The 22,633-nt window shown below is 37.1% G+C and overlaps 3 protein-coding genes across 9 annotated transcripts in view; 1 reads left to right on the top strand and 2 right to left on the bottom strand.

Annotated features, from left to right (window-relative positions):
• Positions 1-700, bottom strand: part of SHOC2 (SHOC2, leucine rich repeat scaffold protein) — a 54,965-nt gene extending 54,265 nt beyond the window's left edge. Inside the window, exon 1 of one of the 2 annotated variants that reach the window (XM_023753352.1) lies at positions 499-700. The gene's annotated coding sequence lies outside the window, so the exon portion shown is untranslated. The remainder of the gene's footprint in view (positions 1-498) is intronic. The other variant, XM_006088124.3, reaches the window with a different exon arrangement.
• On the top strand, positions 170-16,964 carry BBIP1 (BBSome interacting protein 1). 4 transcript variants are annotated; one of them, XM_023753355.1, is made up of 4 exons: positions 170-208; positions 1,298-1,395; positions 13,939-14,010; positions 15,335-16,964. In XM_023753355.1, exons 3-4 carry the CDS (start codon positions 13,965-13,967, stop codon positions 15,499-15,501), a joined length of 213 nt encoding a protein of 70 aa, XP_023609123.1. In that variant the 5' UTR covers positions 170-208; positions 1,298-1,395; positions 13,939-13,964; the 3' UTR covers positions 15,502-16,964. The 4 variants fall into 4 exon arrangements, with proteins under 4 accessions (XP_023609123.1, XP_014310751.1, XP_014310747.1 ...); XM_014455265.2 differs by having other exon boundaries at positions 179-352; positions 1,310-1,395; XM_014455261.2 differs by having other exon boundaries at positions 179-352.
• Positions 16,954-22,633, bottom strand: part of PDCD4 (programmed cell death 4) — a 25,535-nt gene continuing 19,855 nt past the window's right edge. For all 3 annotated transcript variants that reach the window (XM_006088120.3, XM_023753353.1, XM_023753354.1), the window contains 4 exons: positions 21,200-21,307; positions 20,597-20,707; positions 19,679-19,818; positions 16,954-17,678 (listed from right to left, as the gene is read on the bottom strand). In XM_006088120.3, the coding sequence (XP_006088182.1) occupies positions 17,618-17,678; positions 19,679-19,818; positions 20,597-20,707; positions 21,200-21,307 (420 nt within the window). In that variant the 3' untranslated portion in view covers positions 16,954-17,617. The remainder of the gene's footprint in view (positions 17,679-19,678; positions 19,819-20,596; positions 20,708-21,199; positions 21,308-22,633) is intronic.

Genomic DNA, 22,633 nt, shown 5'->3' with positions numbered 1-22,633 from the left:
CAAGGGAAACCGACGCTGCCCAATCAGAACGAGGCGCTAGCGCCAGCGACGCTACCCAATCAGAAGCAGCCTTGGGCTTCAGCTTTCCTCGCCCCGCCCTTTCCCTCTCCTCGGCTCCTCCACGCCCTCTCCCGCCCGCTGGGCGCCGCGAGCTCGCCGGGTCACAGAGTAAGCCTCCAGCGGGGTAGAGACAACACCCAATAGGAAGGTACCGTTGAAGCCCAGGCAGCCATAACTGATAATGGCAACGGGAGTTTACGGGCCTCCCGTCTCCCGCGTGACGTAGTTTTCCCTTCGTCCTATCCCTCCGTTGCCCTGGCAACAGCTAAGCGGTCTGGGAAGAGAAGCATCTGTAAGTAGACCCATAATGGGACCAAAGGTGACCAGACATCCCATGTTAGGCAAGTTCATTAACATTCCAGACTAGCTGCCTGGGATGGGGGCGAGGAGGGAGCAGGTATCCTGGCCCTTAGTTTGCTGGGACGTCTGGTCACTTACCTATGTGGACAAGAGTTTAGGGCTCCGAAAATCCCTGTCCTGCCCGGAAGTTGCGTTTGGCACTTCTGAATGGGGTCAAGGCGGAAGAGTGGGAACCGCGTGCGCCCCCGGGGCCCCGAGAGTGCCCATTCCGACTGGAGTCGCGAAGTGATGTGGGTGTCCCTGGGCCTCCCCCTGTGATGCAGGCCTGGGCCCGACGGTCCCTGGGAGACAGAGCGCCGCGGAGGCGAGCCGGGCCTTGAGTTGCTTCCGCTGGAAGCAGCTTTTCTTTCCGGGCTGGCCGGCGGCGGCCCGCCCTCCCTCCGCCTCTCTGTGGGGCGAGGCCGCTCCACCGGCCCCCTCGCCCAGCTGCAGCCAGCCCTCTCCCGAGGGGCCTGGGCGCGGGCCTCAGGGCGGAGCCCTTAACTCCCGCTCCCAGCTCCTGACCACGCCTCCGCAAGTTCCTGTTAAGTACTTTCACCCCCTGACCTTTGGAGGACGAAGAATTAGGGAGCTTGACGAAATCATTTTCCATTCCTAGCTAAAAAGGAAAAGGATGGTCCCCCACCATGGCAGCAACACTCCTAAGTCTTATTTCCCCGCCTCCTTCATACTTTGAATTTTCTCCCTTTTCTTTTTTTCTCCTCTCTTGAGGATCTGTAAGCACTGATTGCAGTTCTGGATGAAGGTTTTACGTCCGAATTCTGCATGTCTGCGGTTTATTAAAGAATTTAATGCTTGTGGAAAAAAAATATATATATACACACAGTATTAGTATATGTGACGCTTTACAAGAGTTGTCACTCACTATCTCATGTAGTTCCTTCTCTAGGCTTGAATAAAAAATTGTCAGTCATTTTGGTGATACCGGGTTGGATGCCTAAAGCTGCAAAGGAAAAAGACCAGGAGAACCTTCAGGTAAATTGAAAATCGGTTTTACCCAGCCAGTCAACAAGGGTGCAAACCTACCTTCTTAATTTCTACTTCCTTAGTACTCATATCCCAGCCAAAATGAACTACTCAATTCTTCCTAGGTTAATCACTGAAGCGCCTACATTTTGTGATTCTGTATTCATGTCCTGGTTATCCTTGGAGCTGTGTTTCCAGATTCTCCCCAGCAGGAAGTAATTTTCTCTGAGCCTACTTAGCACTCTTAGTACCTCTTATATGACAACCTCTATTTTATATATAAGAGCTGCTTATGTTCTTAGTTTCACTACTATGTTTATGCCTAAATAGAATGGTTTGTATCAGGTTCATCTTCCTGTCATTTTATCCTGCACATGGTATTTTGGTAAGTATTTACTGAAAGTTTGAATTTTGAGATGTCTCCTGGATGCCCAAGATATTGCCAGCAAAGTGTTTTAGAACTTCAGTTTATCAGAAATTCAGCATAGTCCCTACTACTCAACCTTTCTTAGGCTTTCCCTCTGAAGACTTGCCAACATGAGCTACTCCCCAGGTTTTTTATTAAAATAAATAATCAAAAATTTAAAACGTTGAAAAAATACAATAAAGTCATATACCCTTCACTTAGATCCAACGTTGTTAACATTTTGCCATATTTATTTCATCCCTTCTCACACACATTTTCATTGTCATTGAACCATTTCGGAATAGGTTGCAGACACCTAATATTAAGTAGATGCCCTAAAATTTCCAGCATGTATTTCCCAAGAATTATAAAGTTCTGCAAAACACGATATAATTATCACAACGAAAGAAATTAATAATTCTGTACTATTTAAAATCTATCATGTAAATTTTCCCATTTGACCCAAAAATATCTTTTCCTCCACTCCCCTGGCAAAGAAAGAATCAGGATCCAGTCAAGGTTCCTATGTTGTACTTGGATATTGTAACTCTTTAGCCTTAATGTAGAATAGTTCCTTCTTTTTTTTTTTTTTTTCCTTGTTACACTGGCATTTTGAAGAGTTCAGGCCAGGGTCTTTGTCTCTTGTAAATCAGAAGTTGGTCTACAGACTTGATTAGATTCTACTAAACATTTTTTTCGAGCATACTTTACAGTATTCATACTTTTCCAATCATGATTACACCTTCTCAAATGCAGCTACATCTACCCGTGCCATGAGTTGAATTCATTCCACTTCTCAGCACATGCATCTTTCTGTGGTGTCTTACAGTTTAGCATTTAATGCTCCTGTATGTGTGGAGTATGCATTAGTGCCCTGGACTGGCAAGATTGACTGCCTGCCTTTATTAAATGTTGCTATTTTTCCTACACTTGGAGCTGACGCAATGTAATCTGCAGCAAAGTGTACTGATGTCAGCATAGTTTTTGAGTTTCAACTCATGGCTCTCCAAGGACTGTTGATGAAAGATGTGTGGGCCCTGCAATTCATATACAAATGAATCTTGAGGTTACCAAAGCAGATATTGAGGCAACTGCTGGCCATCTGACCACATTTCAATTTAGGCAATGTTGTTTTTCCCCCTGAAATTCTCTTGCAAGTCCTAATTGGTCTTGGTGTTCTGTGATAGCTTTTTGGTAACATTTATCGAAGCCTATGAAAATTTGCAAAATCAAGATTATACTTAATGGTACATTAGGAAAATTTTCTGCCCAATGGATAGAGACGTACTTCCAGAATTTGCTTGATGATCATGAGAAAAACTCCCAAAACTGCCAAGCTCAGTAGTTCTTATATCCTAGACTTATTTTTGATCATTAAAGATAAGTGAAAGGAAGAAAATGCACTTAAGGGAACAGAAGGAAATGCTCTGGGAGGGCAGAAATTGAAAGTTTAGTAATGTACTCCATCAGTCACTTCTTTTGTGGAGAAGGAATTTTGCTCATGTGGGACTGAAATAATTTTAAGTTGACTTCATATTCAAGTAAGGCAAAAGAATATACCAATTAAGACCACAGATTTTAGAATCAGATCTGGGTTTCCGGAACAGGGCCATTCACTAGCTGGTGACTTTGAACAGTTTATCACCTATTAAATGGAGCTATAAAACCTCTTAGGATTGTTGAACAGAATGACTCAACTATATATAAAGTGCTTTACTTAGTGTATAGCACATGGTATGTAGTCAGTGTGTGGTAGTTATTATTAATAACTTCTAAAGCAGTCCAATTTGGGCACATGGGCATGAATTTATTGAGTAATAATGAATCTAAGACAGTGGTTCTCCAAGTTTAATATGGGGCTCTTAATAAAATAAGCAGAGATTCTGATTCAGAGAGTCTGGGGAAGCCTCCAGAAAAATCTACTTTTAATAATGATCCAGGGGATTTTGATGCAGGTGAGGATCAAATACTGAAGAAATTATCAAATTTTTCTCCTTCCTTGTATACTGTTGAAATAGCTGTATATCTCAGATGCTGAGAATGTAAGAAGTTCTTCAAATACCTTTTTAAAAGGTTAAGAACATTTTTAGGACCACTTTCTAGTCCTGAATTTTAAAATGGCAAAAATTATTAGAAAAAGACATTTTGCATGAGTAGGAGTTGTGTCATTTTCTACTAACTTAATAGTGTCTGCTACTGGAGTATACCAGAACCAATGCCATCATCCAGGTTCAACCAAGAAGAACAGTTCCTGTTCTTAGGCCTAGGCACATTCCAGAAGCTAGACACCACACATTTCATTCCCATGAGTCTGGAGTCATTAGCTAAATTGAAACATGTTGCAACATTTTTCTACCAGCAGATGCCAGATAGCAGAACAGAACAGAATATGGCTTCCAACTACATGACATATGAAGTTATTTGGCATCTCCAGATGAGCATTATCAAACCAAATTAGGCACCCAGCTAGCATGTGGGCAGCCATTCAGTGAGCATTACTACATTGTGTCTGCTGAAAAACACTTTCTTTTGGGGCTCCCTCTTTTACCTTTTTCTCATGTTAGCTCACATTCAGAAATCTGCTTTTGAAAATCCATCTATTAAGTCAACCACAAGTCTTGAATAAGACAAAAGATAAACATTTTTGCTGTTTTTCCTACCAGTCCTGTTACCCCCATCCACAACCTGAACTAGCCAGATTGAATTTACTTAAAGCAGGAGTGGGGCCAAATAAGGCCTGTGAAATCATTTGGTCTGGCCCTGTGAAGGCAACCACAGGCAGGACTCCAAATTCATTAAATCTAGGAGCTTTTTTCATAGCAACATAAATATATGTTAAGTGAATGATGTTATGAATATACAAATGGCCCTTGGCAGAAAAAAGATTCCCCACCCCTGACTTAAAGGGAACTAACATTAAATATTCACAAAAGAAAAATGTCCTGTCTTTTACATAAACAGGATTGCTTCTGATGTCTCCCTCAGTTCCCAGATTGTATTTTTTGCTTCTTAATACACATTAATTATAAAATAGGACAGTTTGGCATATATGTTGCAGTGGCTCTGTATTTTACTGAAGTTGCAAAATCACATGCCTGTAGCTGCTGGCTTACGGTAAGGTAAGGAGAAACAATACACTATAGTGGAAACTAGAGAACTCCCCATGCTCATCTAAATGGGGCATCACTTCCCAGCTCTAGCTAATTTTGCCATGTGGGAATATGGGCCTCATGTTGCCATATGTGTCAAGAGGAGCTGAAATTTGGACTTTAGGTAACATATCCTGCTTTTTAAACATTGGTTCAAATAATTTTTAAGCATTTAGCAAGCCAGCAAAACATTTAACTAGATAGAACCAAGGGCTATCGGTTTATTACCTCTGTGTCTCTTACATGAAAACATGATTGGTACTTTGGTTGAGAATCTCAGAATGCTTAAGCAATGTTTTCTTTTTGCCATATTTCAGGTGCATTTACTTATCTAGTTAGGCAACAGGTGACTTGTCACCTTCATCAGAAATTCAAGATAGGTACTTATGTACACCAAGCTTCTATTCCCTTAATGATAGTTTTGAAGGTTTTCACTTGTGCCGCCAACTTAAAAACTTGTCCATATTTTTTCTACCTTGCATTATATTATGAAATAGGTTTGCTTTATTATATTTTTAAAAATATATTTAAGATTCAAATATCAAAAAAAGATTCTTGTACTAAATTGCCTTTGTAATGTGAGAATGTATTAGTCCAAACTAATAAAATATATTTAAGAACACATTTGCCAGCACATGCTCTTGAAAAATAAATAAGTAAAACCGATTATAAATGGAAGACACCTTCATATTGTCTTATAGTTACCATGGTGCTAATGAGGACTCAAAGAATGTTTAGTGTAGAAAGGTACTTAACTGAAAATCTAGAGCAAATCCTTTATTATAGCAATATGAAAATCAGACCTGGGATAATAAAGGTCAAACAATATTTCTAAGCACTTTTATATCCACTTTTCACTTAAACTTTGAAACCCAGGACATACACTAAACATGTTTTTTATGAGAAAATCAGACCTCCAATTGGTTACACAATGTATTCAAGGTCACACAGCACTAGAGCATCCAGAATACAGTCCTGTACACTATTTAAGGTATAAACGTGATACTTAGAAAACAAAGGAAACAAAGAAGACAAACTCCAGTACAAACTTGTTTTAAATGATAAATTGGATTTTACTGTCGAAGCTTATTTAAAATACTTGGAACCCTAAGATACTCTGAAGCATTTAAATTCAAATATTTAAAATGGGGTCCTGTACAATTAGGATAAGGTGGTAAGTTTTAGATAAATTAATGGATGGAGAAGAATTATGATGAAGAGCTAATGGCTGGTTGGAGTGGTAGGCACATATGGAAGATAACTACATTGACCTACAGAATGGCTCCTTGGGGCATCTCGCAAAGGTTAAAAATGGATTGAGGAGACTAGTGTGATCTAGGAGGACAGTTTTAAAAATATCTAAATACTGTACTGAGCATTTTTAGAAACCAAGACTTGGCTTTGGCAACCACAGTATGTTTTAATTTTGATATTTCTGATCCATAGTATATGATGCTTTGAGTTACCAGGAATTGAATTTGGATTTTAGTAATCTATTCTCTTTGTCTGCCCCCTATATGACTATAGCCTACATTTTCCAGATGCCTAGATGAAACTAGGTTACAATTTAAAGTGAATAGTCTTGTCTAGCTCTTTAACCCATGATCTTGGGCTTATCATACGTTCATGTATCTGTGAGAAAAAATACAAAACTTGTAACTTTTAAAGTGTTGAATATTTCTAATTAAGGTTGCGATTTTAAAGTTCCAGTGGCATCTTTTAAAAATAATGCTAATGCTATAAACAAAGACCACAAATAAAAAGCAGTATTTTTTCCTGCTAAATTTCTTTCAGGGTAGTATCAAACAGGACAACTGGAATGCTGAATCCTCTAACGAGTGTGTGTGTGAGAAGGAAAGACCACATGTCCATTAGAGCCATACAGTAATCTGATTTTGACACAATTCTCAAACTAAAGAGAAAAAAATGCAGTGCTTCAGTCAGTATGCTGCACTTACATTTGTATCTTGAGATTTTTGTTTTATTCATTTTATTTTCATCCTCCTTTGCAAAGATAATTAGTAGCTTCAAAACTGCCCATTTCAGCAGAAATTGAAGATCATGTTACTTTAACCTTCATTGGCTTCTACACTCTATAGTCTACTCTTCTCTTATCTTAAATGTTGGTGTTCTTGCAATGGGGCACCATATTAAATCCATTTGGGGATCTTCAGGCCATTCCCACAGATGCAGCATAGAGAAAACTGAAGAGACCAGGCTTTGGAGTCAGACTTGAGTTCAAATTCTATTTCTCTACTCACCAGCTATTGATGTTGGACAAGACAGACCTGGTTTGAGTCTGTTAAATTTAATTATGTATGAGGGGATGCAATGGAGGGTGAGTAAATGAGTAATTCAATTCAAAAGTTGCCAAAACTGGTTTGGCTCAGTGGATAGAGCGTCGGCCTGCGGACTGAAAGGTCCCAGGTTCGATTCCGGTCAAGGGCATGTACCTGGGTTGCGGGCACATCCTCAGTAGGAGATGTGCAGGAGGCAACTGATCGATGTTTCTCTCTCATTGATGTTTCTAACTCTCTATCTCTCTCCCTTCCTCTCTGTAAAAAATCAATAAAATATATTAAAATAAACAAACAAACAAAAAACAAAAACAAAAGTTACCTCTTAGGGTAAAAGTTATTTTCAAAATTACTATAGAAATCCCTTTGAATATCTATGTAGTTAAAATACATGATTTTGTACTAAAACACTATTCTGTTATTCTTAAGCAAACTAAAAATTAAGAGCCACTATGATAACTGTAGGAAAGAAGCTAAAGTAGATTTGTAGGCATTGAAAGTATTCTTCCTTTAAGATAACTTTTAAGATAAAAAGTGTGTGAAGAAATGAGTGGACAATTATAAAGTGTTCCTGCTTGCCTGTAGGTTTTTCTTCATTGTTTTTGTTTTTTAAATAAATATATATACTTTTAATTGATTTCAGAAAGGAAGGGAGAAGGAGGGATAGAAACATCAATGAGAGAATCATTAATCAGCTGCCTCCTGCACACCCCCCACCAGGAATCAAGCCTGCAACCCGGGCATGTGCCCTGACCTGGAATGGAACTGTGACCTCCTGGTTCATAGGTCGATGCTCAACTATTGAGCCACATTGGCCGGGTTCATTCTGTTTTATTAATAAGCCTCTATAACTCTAATACATGTCAATAGGCTATTATTCCTAAGTATCTAATTTAAGGACAACACTGTAATGGTATAACAGTAAGAGTCACTGAAATTTATTGAGCTTTTACATGTGCTAAGGACTGGTCTAATGGCTTTACCATTAATTCTCTTATTTAATAAACTAAGTCAATGCTATTATAAGCTTTATTTTACCAATGAAACTAAGGCCTAGGAAATTAATTTGTTTAAATGACTCATCTGTTTCCAGATCCTTCTCTTAGACACTACACTATACTCTGATCTCTATATACTCTATACCACCAATCCTACCACCATCTGCCATCTTTCCACATCCTTCTTAGGTGAGATTACACTATGGCCAAATTATTATGACCACCTGACATTTGTAAGCAAATTAGCTATAATTTCGCGCTGAAGTTGCTAGAGGGCCAGATCATTATAAACATCTGAATAGCACAACATACCTAAGTATCATTGCTGATCAAGTTCATCCTATCACGTGGATGGCGTATCCCAATGGAGATGGCTTCTTCCAACAAGACAATGCGACATGCCACGGTGCTTGTATTGTGCAGGAGTGGTTTCAAGAACATGAGGGAGACTTTACCTTGCTTAGGTGGCCCCCACAATCACCAGATCGCACCAGATCGCAATCCAATTGAGCATTTGTCGGATGAAGTTAAAAGAGCCATCAGGCAGCTGGTTCCACAACCATCAAATCTCACAGAACTGGACAGTGCTATTCATCAGGCATGGTTTCAGATTTCTCGCATCACCTTTCAACATCTTGTGGAGTCAATGCCAAGAAGAATCGAAGCAGTATTGAAGGCAAAAGGTGGCCCAACGAAGTACTGATGGGGTGGTCATAATAATCTGGCCACTCAGTGTATATCCATTTGTGTAGCTTAAACTACTGTAGCACTGACTCTCTGGGCCTCCAGTTCTTTTTACTTTCCTATTGGACTTCCAGACTCTGTAGGGCTGAACCTCATTCATGGTCTTTACCTTTCCCTCCTAACCTGTTTCTCCTCTGTTCCCAACTTACATTAATACCTGCAGCCATCCACTCAAACATGTTAGCTTGAAATCTCAGTCATCCTTGATAATTTCCTTATCACCCAAAAGGTGTAGGGGGACACGGGGATTGGTGATGGACGTTTAAATCTGAACTTCAAGCTCTTGGCTCAGTCAAGGCTGAGCATGAACTGGCCTCCACCTTGCCAGTCCCACCACAGTACATACACTGAGTTTTGTGGGGTTTTTTTTAATCCTCACCCTAGAATGTTTTCATTGATTTTCGGAGAGAAGGGAAGAAGGGGAGGGAGACAGAGAAAAACATTGATCAGTTGCCTCCTGCATACACTTCCGACTGGGGATCAAACCTGCAACTTAGGTGTGTGCCCTAGCTGGGACTTAAACCTTTTGGTATATGGGACAATGCTCCAACAAATTGAGCCACCCAGCCAGAACTGGGCTTTTTTTTTTTTTAATGCTTCTTTCTTTGAACAAAATCACTGTGTCTAGAACACCCTCCCCTTGCTACATAACCAGCTCTCTTCATAGTGAACCCCCATTCATCCTTCTGGGACTAGTCCCAATGTCGTGTAGTGATTCTTAAGAGACCAGCCACTGTCACCTATCCTGAGCCAAGTCACTCATGGTTTTGGTTTCTTAAGGCACAGCAGATATGCTTTTATTAAACTATGTTCAATTGTACCTATTTATTTACTTGGGTTTCTCCTCCATCTCACCTCCCCCAAATTCCTCAAGGAGAGGAATTGGTTCTTATCCACTGTATCTCCCTCATTTAATTGTGGCTGGCACATTACAGACATTTAGTACCTTTGTTGAAAGAAAAAATCTGCTTGCATAGGCACACATGATCCCAAATTCTCCTTCTTATATTACATTTATTTTCTATTCTGAAAGAATAATTATCATCACAGAAAACAGCATCCTTTTCAATTCCAGTGTTTACACCCAAAACTTAATACCAGATATATAGCCATTAACTTTATTTTTTATGTTCAGTAATCATTTTGTTAATGTGCAATTTCTTTTGATCAATTTTTCACTAATTGTAACAACTCAATCCAGAATATTTTTTAAGTTTTTCATTTACATTTATAAATATTTTTGTAGAAGTATGATAGGATGATAATTAAAATGTGTTCAAGGATGAAAATATATTAAAATTAAGTGGAATGGAAATAGAGGTCTAGGGAGAAAACAATGTAAAATAACTAAAAAATAAATTCTTTTTTAGTTAATGGATAATGGTAGCTATAAAACTATAATATTTAGATTATACTGGGTATATTTTTCAAAGACTGATATAAAAGTTATTTTTAAGTATGCTGGAAATTATATCCTTTAGAACTAAACATAACAAATTTATGTCAATTTAGAAATATGTAAAAGAGTATCTACCTAGTTTTTCAAAATCTGTGGGGGTTATGGAAGCATAAAACTTGAAGGCCACTGATATATAGTCTCAAGCTTCAAAAGCGTGCTTTAGTGCTCTAGTCCCACACCCATAATTTAGTTTGATTACCAAACTAAATCACCCTATAGATTTTTAACTTATCCATTCTCTAAAAGAAATTACAAACTAAAGGAACCATGGGGGGAAAGGAAGCAGATTTTCTAATTATCCAGACCAAGAGCTTCAAAAAATGATTGACACTGCATTCTCTCTAAGCAGTAAAAGTTTAGGTTCTATTAGTGTAAGTTTTATTTTATTTCTGCAGTTTCATGTTTTAAAATGCCTTGACAATCTGTATCAATTTTAACCAGTTAACTACCATACGTCCAAAATGGGACTAAATTGGAATTTCTTCCGTATGTGCTGGAATATTTATGAATTTACCATAATTTTCTTACAAACCCAGAGATGTCACTAACAAGTCTGATTTTAAAATTGGGCGACCAGAGTTGATATGCGAGGTTTGCAGCAATAGACGTGCGTGGCGTGTGGGGAAGGTCCACCACTTGCGTACAAAGACGCTTATGGCTTACAAAGGGTTAAAGTCTGGCGTGGTGTTCCATATGATTCCATTGTATGGCTATTCCATAATGTAACCTTTGACATATTGGTGAACATTTACCCATTTATCCATTGCTGAACATTTTATCAATGCAGTGCTTTAATGAACATTGTTAGTCTTACATCTTTATCCACCCCTGCTATGTTTCTTTAGGGCTCATTACTTTTAGTAGAATGTTTGGGTCAAAGAAAATGTACGTATTTAGTTTTCGTAAATACTACAAAATATTGATAGCTATTATAAAATATCCTAAAAGAAATCTACCAACAAACCCACCGAACAACAGAGCGGGCCCATTTCTCTTGTCTAACTGCAGATACTATCAGGCTTTTGACTTTTTTTGCAATTTTAAAAGACATAACATACACACCAAAATGAGAATGATTTTTACCTTAATGAGGCTGTAGTGATTTTCCTATTTAAACTGCAATGCATGACCCCCAGCATTCCTAAATCCCTTTAAATTATTTTTTCTGTATCTTGTACTATCTCCTAGCATTGTATTATTTCTCTCCCCTTATTCTAGTCTGCAAACTCCAAAAGGGCAAAGTTTTTGTTTTTTGTCTCTTTTGTTCACTAATTACTAGTGCCTGGCACATGGTAGACAGATAATTATTGAATTGAATGACGTGGCAGTTTTATGATAAACATGAATTTCAGCCATAGCTGGCATGTTTCTTCTTTGGCCCATCTGTCTCTGTTACACACATCTTCCCAATGAGAAAGTACCCTTAGAGCAGTCACAGCTTCTTAGGCCATGTTACACCTAACAGAACACCCAGGTTTGGCTAGTAGCAGGCCATCTGGAGGACATTAATGCTCCTTCCTACTCTGACTCCCTGGGCAGTTGATTATGAAGACAGTGTAACTTTGCCGATGTGGCCATCCAGCCACCACCTTGCTTATTTTAGCCCTTCCCTTCCTGTTTCTCTCCTGCCAGTGCCTAAGGGGACTTAGGAACAAGAACCAACCCTAGTAAAGCATTCCACCCAGGCAAGTGATGGCACTGATCTTCCCCACACCTGGCCTTTGGCCCACACCCTTTCCATAACAATGGCAGCTTAGTCAAACTGAGAACTAAGGTTTGGTGGAGCACCAAGTGTCACTGTTTTCCTCCAGCCAGAATTTGGATGTGGAAGAGGTATATACCAAAGAAAGCAAAGGAGTGATTGAATTTCAGGTGGCTGGCATTGCTAATCTATAAAACAACTACTAAGAGTTTAGTATTGTTCACCCACCAGTTTAGCATTTTTATAAAAAGTTGGTGACAAAAATGTTTAGCTGTTATGTATTTCCTTCACATTTATCAACATCTATAGGGTATAATCTTCTTTTCAGTAGCAATGTCAGATTAGGCCCAAATAAGGGCGTAGTGAATATTTTCATTGATATCTGTAATGGAGATGCTATGTTGTCTTAGTTATATTCAGGCTAATCAAGTATCTGTAGTGTTACTAGCCTTCAACATAACCCGCGGGGGCGGGGAGGAGGGGGTAGGGATGATTATTAGGTACCTACCACTGGCAGGTCAAAGTGCAAGAAGGAAAGAATGTGGCAGGAAGAACTGTGCATTCTAAGGAAATTGCATATGCAGTTATCGCAGATTCCAGTTAGTGATGAGTTGCTTGCTTTATTCTCTAGTCCATCCCCTATTTCATCTTCACTCCCAGAAAGAGCAGCATAATGGTGAGATTGCTGCTTAGATGTTCTGGAATAGGAATTTGAATGAGGGGAAGAGGCTTGGTGAATGAAGAGTAGGAAGCTTTTAACAGGAATGTCAAAGTAGTAGTGGAGTGGGAATAACTAAGCAGCTTCATTTGATTACAACTCATTTGCAGTGGGCGGTTAAGGCAGGCACCAGGCCAGCATCACCACTTTATAAATAATAAATCTGTGGTGGTGATGTTGTGAAAGACACATGGTAAGGTTGCATCAGCATCGGTATGGCAAAATATTACAAAAAGGGTGAGACTGTCTGGAGAATCACCTGTTTGGAAAGGGATCAGGCTACAAATTACGTTCAGAATACCTTGAATGTATAGCGTAGCTATAATCTGGAATGTTAACAGTGGGAACAAAAGTCATCAGCCAGAGATGGCGTATATGCTAGGATATTCACAAAATACTCATATAAGGGTATTCATTGGTATTTAGCATATAGTATTTCTGTATTGAGGAAAATAGCAAACTGAAAGCATACCTCATTTCTGTTCTTCAAGAGCCAATTTCACCTGTTTGCTACTTTCTTACAACTTGAAAGTGTGCAGCCAGTAATTGATCCTTAGGATACCTTTTGCCATTATAGCAAAAGGATTAAAGTAGAAACCAGCTATTGAGAGAAGTGAGAATGTTAGGAAATGTTTACCTCCTACTTCATCCTTTCCCTTAATTACCTCTTACCTCCTTCCAAATGGTCATGTTATTTACGTCACCCATCATTCAGGGAAGATACTATCAGTAAACCAACGTGGCCGCACACAAATGCCATTTTCCTCAGCTGACATCTACAAGATAATTATCTTTGTCTAAACAAGTGCCAATTTTTCACTAGGAGGGGGGGTAAATTTAGAATATACAGTCTTCCAATTGACACTATTGACCAGTGAAAGTTGACAAGATCTAGATGCTTATATGAACTAGCTCAACCTTGTTTCATTTACAAAATCCACAAGAAATTAAGGGGGAAATTATACGAGGATAGGTAGTTTATTATAAGAATTTACTTCTTAAATTACAATGGAAATGTCTCATGCAATACATTGGGAATTCATTCTTGAATAATACTAATAATTGATTTCTTCTTGAAGGAAAAACTATATCCAGCAATTCAGATATGGCAGAGGTGAAGTCCATGTTCCGGGAAGTTCTTCCAAAACAAGGTATTTAAATAACAATTACTTAAGTGATAGGATATAATAGGAACATAAAAAGTAATAGGCAGGGTCACATAGTAGGCTCAATAGCTAAGAATATGAAACTACTGTGTTCTGTGTCCCACATTTACTGTCCATCAATCGCTTTATTTTTCCCAGTAAAAGGATGACAAATGAAGCACTGTTTCTTAAACCTAGAAAGCCTGTTATATTCAAGATTGCAGGTTACAACCAAAATTCTTAATGAAAAAGTGCACTGTAATACACCATAATCTCTATATATGTGTGTTTGTGTGTGTGTGTATATAAGCCTAAGCGACCATTACTACCAAACGACCAGAACACCTGATCAACCAGTTGCTATGACACACACTGAACACCAGGGGGCAGATGCTCAATGCAGGAGCTGGCCCCTGGTGGTCAGTGCACTCCCACAGCCAACTTCCTGCGGCCCCTCCCCTTCTGGCCGGCCCCCATCAGCCCCTGGTGCTAAACCATTCGTAGAGCTGGGTCGGGGTTTCATAGGTAGCAGAGCAGCTCCCTTGCTGTGATCTATTGAAAGTCAGCCCTGGACACAAGGGTTTGTCTTGCTCCCGTCCTCTCCCTTCCCCAGGGGCTGCCCACCTGCCGAGGTGGCGGTGTGGAGGCGAGGGGAGGAGGAGGGGTGAGGCGGGGCACCGACAGTGGCATCGGCGTCCAGGGTCCGTTCCTTCTGCACCTGGCCCGGCGACTGTCATCTCTCCAAGCCCCGGCTGGGACAGGGAACCAGGGGTGGGTGGTGGCAGATGCGGCCCCTTTCCCAGGGGGGCCAAGGGCCAGCTCCCTCCTCAGGGCCAGCGGCCAACCTCCCGTGGTCCCTCCCCCCCACCTTTGTGCATGAATTTGTGTACCGGGCCTCTAGTATTAAATAAGGTCTGAATCTGGGTAAAACAAAACAAAAAACAAACACAAAAAAAACCCTAAATCAAACAATAGTAAGAAATGCTGAAGTTTTCAGTGGAACACTCAGGAATTTGAAATATTTGTGTTAAATTAATGCCATACTTCACTATGTAAGTATTTTTAGGTACTATGCATTTCTTCCAAATCTTTGGTGTCTTTATATAACTTAGAATCTTAGCTATAAAGTTTGAAACTTGTCTTCCTCATGAACTCCCTAGCATTAAATGCTTTTATGTTTATAAAATTTAGAAATGTTACAGGGGTAGACTATGAGAACAAGAGATTTTCATTAATGGGTTACGTTTTTAGACCTTCATTCTAACTGCAAATCCAAACTGCCAAACAACTGGATTATCTCAATCAAATTCTTATTTCTTTTTAAATTTAGGGCAGTTGTCTGTGGAAGATATAACCACAATGGTGCTGTGTAAACCCAAACTTTTACCCTTAAAATCTCTAACTATGGAAAAACTGGAGAAAATGCAGCAAGCAGCACAAGAAACAATTCGCCAACAAGAAATGGCAGAAAAGGACCAACAGCAAATGACTCGCTGAATAACTTAGCACTTCTACCTTACTATTAACAGTAGCTAGAAAATAATCCACCTGTATGCTGAAAGTAGTATGTGTTAATAAAACTGATATTCATATAGGTAATATAAAGTACCCAAGACTAATGAAACCTGCATGGTTTGTAATGAATATAAGCCATTAACCAAACTAACCCAAATCTTGTGTTTTTTTACCCAAGTTTTTAGAACTACCAATTAGGTTAGTGTTCACCATTACCATTACACAGCTGATACCATTCTTAGGCATAAGTGACTAAATACAACTTTTATATTCAGAGAATTTTTAATGTTTATTAAAAACTGAATTTAGAGATACATTCGAATCTTGCATTAAGTGTTCAAGATGGACTTTTACATTACCTAATTTTTAAAACTTTTTATGAATTTGGTGTGACATATCATGTTTAAGGCTATTTTGCCTTAAACAGATCCTACTAGTCATGACAAAACTCTATTTCTTAAAATAAACTTAAGAAACCCTCACATGAGCTTTTAATTATACTGATTTCAAGGACTTAATGAATTACTGGCTACCTTTATCATCCAGGTATCAAAACCCTAGAAATGGAAAACAACATGGATTTAAAAGAGCCCATGAGATAAACATGAAATTCAATCTGTAGTGTTAGTCCTAAAAGAGTGTACTGAAACCTATAATAAATATATTCCCAAAAATACCTTTGTAAATTCTGAATATAATCCTTGGTTGGTTGGCTGCAATCAGTAATAGACAATTTAAATTAGCAGACCTTAAGGCCTTCCTGCATAATTAAAGCTCTGCAAAAGAAGTTAGAAATGTGATCATTCTTCAGATAATTATTTATTGGTAACTACTATTTTCTCAGACACTGAATAAATGCAAAACTTTGAGTCTTGAAGAATAATATTTTGAGACATTATTTGGTAATAGAACTTACTAATGATGAAAAAAGGCCCTGGCTGGTTTGGCTCCGAAGGGTCTCAGGTTCAATTCCCAGTCAAGGGCATGTACCTGGGTTGCAAATTCAATCCCCGGACCCTACTAGGTCGGGATGTGTTCAGAAGGCAACCAATTGATGTTTCTCTTCTCTTCTCTCTTTTGCTAATCCCTTCCTTTTCCCTTCCCTTCATCCCTTCCACTCTCTCAAAAAATAAAAATAAAAATAAAAGGAATGGAAAGAATATCCTTGGGTGAGGATTAACAACAACAAAAAAAGAGAATGATGAAAGGTAACATATATTTTAGAAATTTCATTAGGCTATAGATAAAAACTTTTTTAAAGTGTGCATGCATTTCCCAAGTATAATAGTAAAAGAAATTATTACTATTGTATTTTTGATATAAAAGTTTGTAAGAAAGTTTAAATTCACTAGGTTCAAATGCACTCTCTTATATGATTTTATTTGCTATATGAATAAAAGTATTTTTAAAAACCTAAAATAAATGTACTCCCAATAAAGAATCAACACTGTTTCACATGTTTTATTTTGTCATACATTCTTCTAGAACCGGGTTCATTTTTCCAGTTTTGTAGAAAAATAAATGTTCCAGCCACCATTTACTTAACTGTCTAGTCTTTAAGACCAATCAATATGTTCCCTGGAAAGATGAATAAGTCTCCTGACTAACTCATTTTCTTAAAATTCTTTAAGACAAAGAAATAACTTTTTTTTTTTTACTCCCAAAGCACAGTATTTCAACAGCAGCAGCCAAAATGGGGTTTTAGCAGCTTAACTTTACCCCCTAAATAAAGCTTTGTATAAACCAGTGATTTTACTACAAAAACACTGTCCTTGAAAGAAAGGAATAGCAATCTGACATCAATGCAAAACTTGGAATGATTAGGTCATAAACATGGCACTTACAAAAGGTAGCTTATGAGAACACTCCACTTAAGAAGTGGTTACTTTTCTGTCCCTCCTTTACACTGTCAACAAAAAAAAAACAGGGAAACACTTCCTTTAAAAATTCCCCTTAATTTAAGTCTATAAAATTTCAGAAATGCCTTGTACCCAAAACAAGTGTTTAAAAACAAACAAAAAAACTGTGCTAACAACTCTTACAATTCAGAGATATATATATATTTTTATAACATCTAAGACTGCAAGAGTTCTTATATTCAGTAGCTCTCTGGTTTAAGACGACCTCCATCTCCTTCACTTACAAAACGTTTTCTGCCCCTGTAATGCAAAGAACATAAATGTGAAAACATACAAATTCTGACAACAGTCAATTTAAACAACTTAGGTTATTCATTAAGTTTTGAAAGGTTTTATTGTTTTTTAAAAAGTTATTATGGCTCTAAAGCTTTTGTAAAACTCTTTTCCTGCTATATTTTTCCTAGAATTCAATATCCTATTGAATAAAAGCTTAATTATTAAAATAAGTTCATCGTTCAAAGGTGTCATGTTAAAAAATGTTAAAATATAGGACAAACGTTTGTTAGAAATTTAATATTTCTGTTATTAATATTATTTGAAAGCTAAACAGCCAAATAGGAAACAACAATATAATCTGGAATTATGCAAACTAGAGCTATACAACTTATCAAAATATCCATGTTTAAAATATCTTTAAAAAAATTTTTTTCAGATGTAGAAAAGCCATAACCTGAGTATGGAAAAATAAATCAGAATCAAATTAATTCCAGTCCATACCCATTTTGGGGATTCATGTTATTTCAAGTGACCTTGCTCTGTACTGTAACCACATTCTAGCTACATGTATCAACAGCCCAGGAGAAATAGTTGACCACCAGCCTAAAGCAGTAAGCAGAAAACAGAGCTTGGGCAGAATTAGCCCTTATTCTCTGACCCTAGACCAACATGCACAGGCACTTGAGACCACACACAAATGTGCAGTTCACAAACTAAGCAAAAGGAGAGAGGATAAATAGTCAAGAGTTTAGGTATCTCTTCAAATGACACTTGATAGTAAGGCCATAACAGAAGTAACTGGTTAGACCTTTGAACAGAGGCTGAAACTTTTAAAAAGCCAGTGCCAGGGTGTTGACCCTTTTTCACACTAAGTCTAACTGTAAACCAGCTATATTTTTGTGAACATAAAGACATACACTGTAATATTAGGAGACCAAGGTGGGGAACAAAACAGTAAGTTGGGAGAAGTCTTGCCAAAGTTGACAGTTTAACAGATGTATACCACTTGGCACATCAATACATAAAGAATGCCATCACCAAGTAGAGATCTACATTTTCAAATATTTTTATCAAAGCCATTAAATTATATCTTCCACTGTTACCTTTTCCTTCTCTCTTAATGGCTTTCATTTTCTACAAGGGACACTGCCAGGAAGTATTTCTCTGAGATTTAACACTCACAATATACTTAAATAAAAATACACAAACTTTTAAATATATTAAAAAAAAAAAGGCCCTAATCGGTTTGGCTCAGTGGATAGAGCGTCGGCCTGCAGACCGAAGGGTCCCAGGCTCGATTCCAGTCAAGGGCATGTACCTTGGTTGCGGGCACATCCCGACTGGAGATGTGCAGGAGGCAGGCGATCGATGTTTCTCTCTCATCGATGTTTCTAACTCTCTACCTCTCTCCCTTCCTCTCTGTAAAAAATCAATAGAATATATTTTTAAAAAAATACACAAACTTTGAAAATTTTTTATGAAAATTATAAAAACTTAAAATGTATGTAAAATAGACTCACAAAGACTAGCTATTACTAAAGAGTTAGATCTTCATAGCACAAATATAAAGTAAGATCCAATTAGCCCCAATTCTCCATTCTATGAAGGAGCAAAAGAAAGCAACTTAAGAGTACAGGAATGATCCTAACATCTTTGAAGCCAGAAAAAGTCTGGATTGATCCTTGGCCTCTACCATTTGTGACCTTAGAAAAGGCATATTACACCTCCCTAAGACTCAATTTTCTCATTGATGATAACATCGATACTGAAATAGTATTTAAACTTCTTAGAAAAGAACTGCTCCACAAATTTTGACTTCCAGTGGTTTTATGAGATTAAATTCACAAGGGGGCAAAATAAGCTTCACCCTTGTTTCTCCATAAACACAAAATAGATGATTTTCACTCTTGAGTGGCTCCAGGGAAGTATTAGTATTATTTTTCTGACAGAACTGGAATGATGGAAAATTAGCTTAGCCTACTAAGCACCTCAGTATTTTAAGTTGGAAAAAGTAGTAAAAATACCTTGAAGGACAAAGATCTCTGAGTTGTTTGGAAATTATTCCAGCCTGAAAACATTCTTCTACAAATCTCTCAAGCACGGAGTATGAATATGGGACATCCAGATTAATGTCCGGAATTTCATTATAAATTCTCTCATAACCCTAAAACAATGAAATTGTATACAAAATTGTTAACCCATATAAAATACATAATGCCATACAATTCTTCACTGTCATCAAGCTATATTTAAGGCCAAATGTTTACATAAAAAGACTAAAGTCAGGTCTGAACCTTGAAACAGGTACATTTGTTATAGGATGTTTTATTTAAATCTGTTCTCTCAAATGATCTTGAGGCAGACTCAGATATAGGACACATTTCTTTCTCATATACTTCTCTATATACAGGGATGGGCAAAAGTAGGTTTCCAGTTGTAGTACAAATAATACAATAATTAATAAATAGTACAACAATAAACTGTTTCCCACACAACTGTAAACCTACTTTTGCCCACCCCTGTACATTTACATTTTAAAAAAATAAAAGGCAAGTAAGAACGAACCTCACCAACACTTAAATAGCAAATGCATACAATTTTAAATAGGAATAAATTACTTCAAAGTATAATTTGCTAAATGTTTGTTTCTCCTTAAATATAAAATAGAAATTATACCTTAGAAATAGAATTCTTAAGGAAGAACACACAATCACATCTTTTAAAATGCAGGTTAAAAAAACCTATTGAAGTGTTACTTTCCAAAAAAAATGGCTGCAAGAGATTCAAACATAAGCAGTGCTATTTAAAAACAAACGAAAAGCTATAGACATACTACTGCTAAACATATCTAAAGGAAAATTTTATTAACAATTCATTATCTTTATTCAATCATATATTTAAGGTGTAAGCCTAAAAATTGTTCAAAAAAATGTTATACTTACTCTTTTCATTTGGTCTAGAGTAATCGTAGAAGATTTCCAAAGGGATTTTAACAAATCCAAAATCATCTTAAATGTACTTTCTCCAGTTGACTCCAAAACCATTACAATGGCCTTAAAATTGAATGAATACATGAAGGTATTTGTGGTCATTAATTCACGTAAGAAACTGCTGTTAAATGTATCAGATTCCTTTAATCTGTAACTATAATTCTTATAAAAGTTTAAAAACAATTTTCTCCATTAACATTAACTTGTTTTTTAATCCTCACCTGAGGATGTTTTTCATTGATTTTCAAAAAAACAAGATGTATATTATTAAAGAAGTATCATGTCACTGTAATACAAAAAAGGAACACAATAGCCCTAGTTGGTGTGGCTCAGTTGGTTGGAGCATTGTCCCATGTGCACCAGAGGTCTCAGGTTCAATTATTGGTCAGGGCACATACCTAGGTTGCGGATTTGGTCCTTGGTCAGGGCATGTACAGGAAGCAACCGATCGATGTATCTCTCTCACATTGATGTTTCTCTTTCCCTTCCTTCTCTACAATCAATTTTTTAAAAAGGAACACAATAATTCTCTTTGGGATATCAAAATAATCTTACTTCATATACAAGCTCATGGTGAAAATGAGGTACTTCCAGGTCCTTAAGGCAATGTTCAGCTTCAGATATGTCTCCAGAGAGTAAGTACTCTTTCAGCAGCATATCAATCTATTAAATTAAAAAATTGAGATGTGTTAGAATTTCTGATTTTTTAAATAACTGTGCTTTGTCTAAAGGATTTACTTACCCTCATCTCAATATATTACATGATGAAATAGCAGATTACAAATAGCTAAGAACATATAGACTTGACATGTCACAATCATTAAATTTTCATGCTTAAAAAGTAAATCTCCAATTTTAAATGGTTCATAATTATGAAGAAAATGAAGTGATTCTGTGTTTCTTAATAATCACTGAGAGTTATGAATAGACTTAAGATGTACACGGCCTGAGTTGTGACCATAATTCTTTAATACTCCCTGTAAAACAAGGGATCTTAAATACCACTAGAGGGCACTAACTGAAAGTCTCAAAATGAACTTTTGAAGTGGTACAAATTCTCCCTTTCATCAAGATGACCTTAATATTGTACTAGGAGCCAAAAAATGAAATATCAGGGCTTTACTAGACAGGGTAAAGATTTCCATATACTTTTCTCTACAACTGAGGATTTGAAAACCATTATCTAAAACGTTCATCAGTAATTCAGCTTCCAATAATATATATCTAGAGGCAAGTCTTGTCTTATTCAAATTTATACAGTAACATCTATGGCCCTAGAGAAAATGGGGAAAAGTTTTTGAACAAGAGAATGTCAATTAAAAATGTTTTTTCCTATACAATACGTGCTAAATTCACCTTTGCACCTAGAAGATGCTTGATGCTGGTTAACTGAATAAAGTAATTTCAGTGTCTCTACTTCATATTTCACACTTCTACAACATATTTCATAAAAGGTAAAATACAATTTGATTAACAATACATCCTGATAATTCCTATTATGCTTTAGAAAGTAAATATTTATATATGTCATTTGAATAACATTTCACTCTATAATTAATAAATTTATTATTTAAATATTACTTAGTTTTTAAACTTTGTTATGTAACTGAAGGTTTACATCTTTTCCATCAGGTTTTATAAATTTTTGAGAATAATGAATTATGAATACATGTATACATTTCAAAAAGTCCTCTTTGTCCAACTCATCTTTCCATGTAAAAGTAAATGAACATCCAAATAATGTCAAATTGAAATACTGCTTGGTTTTATTTCAATTTTTATTTTAACCATTTTTTGTTGAGATAATTTACATACCATAAAATAGTTTGGGAGTTTCTCAAAATATTAATTTGTGGGGGAGTACAGAGAGTTCTCAACTTATCATGGGATTATGTTCCAATAAAGACATAAATTGAAAATACCAAATCGAAAATGCATTTATTACACATAACCTACCAAACATCATAGTTTAGCCTAGCCTATCTTAAA

The sequence above is a fragment of the Myotis lucifugus genome, unplaced genomic scaffold, assembly GCF_000147115.1.
Source record: "Myotis lucifugus unplaced genomic scaffold, Myoluc2.0 scaffold_44, whole genome shotgun sequence".
In the NCBI taxonomy this organism is placed as follows: Eukaryota; Metazoa; Chordata; class Mammalia; order Chiroptera; family Vespertilionidae; genus Myotis; species Myotis lucifugus.
This window is presented reverse-complemented; position numbering and strand designations above follow the sequence as displayed.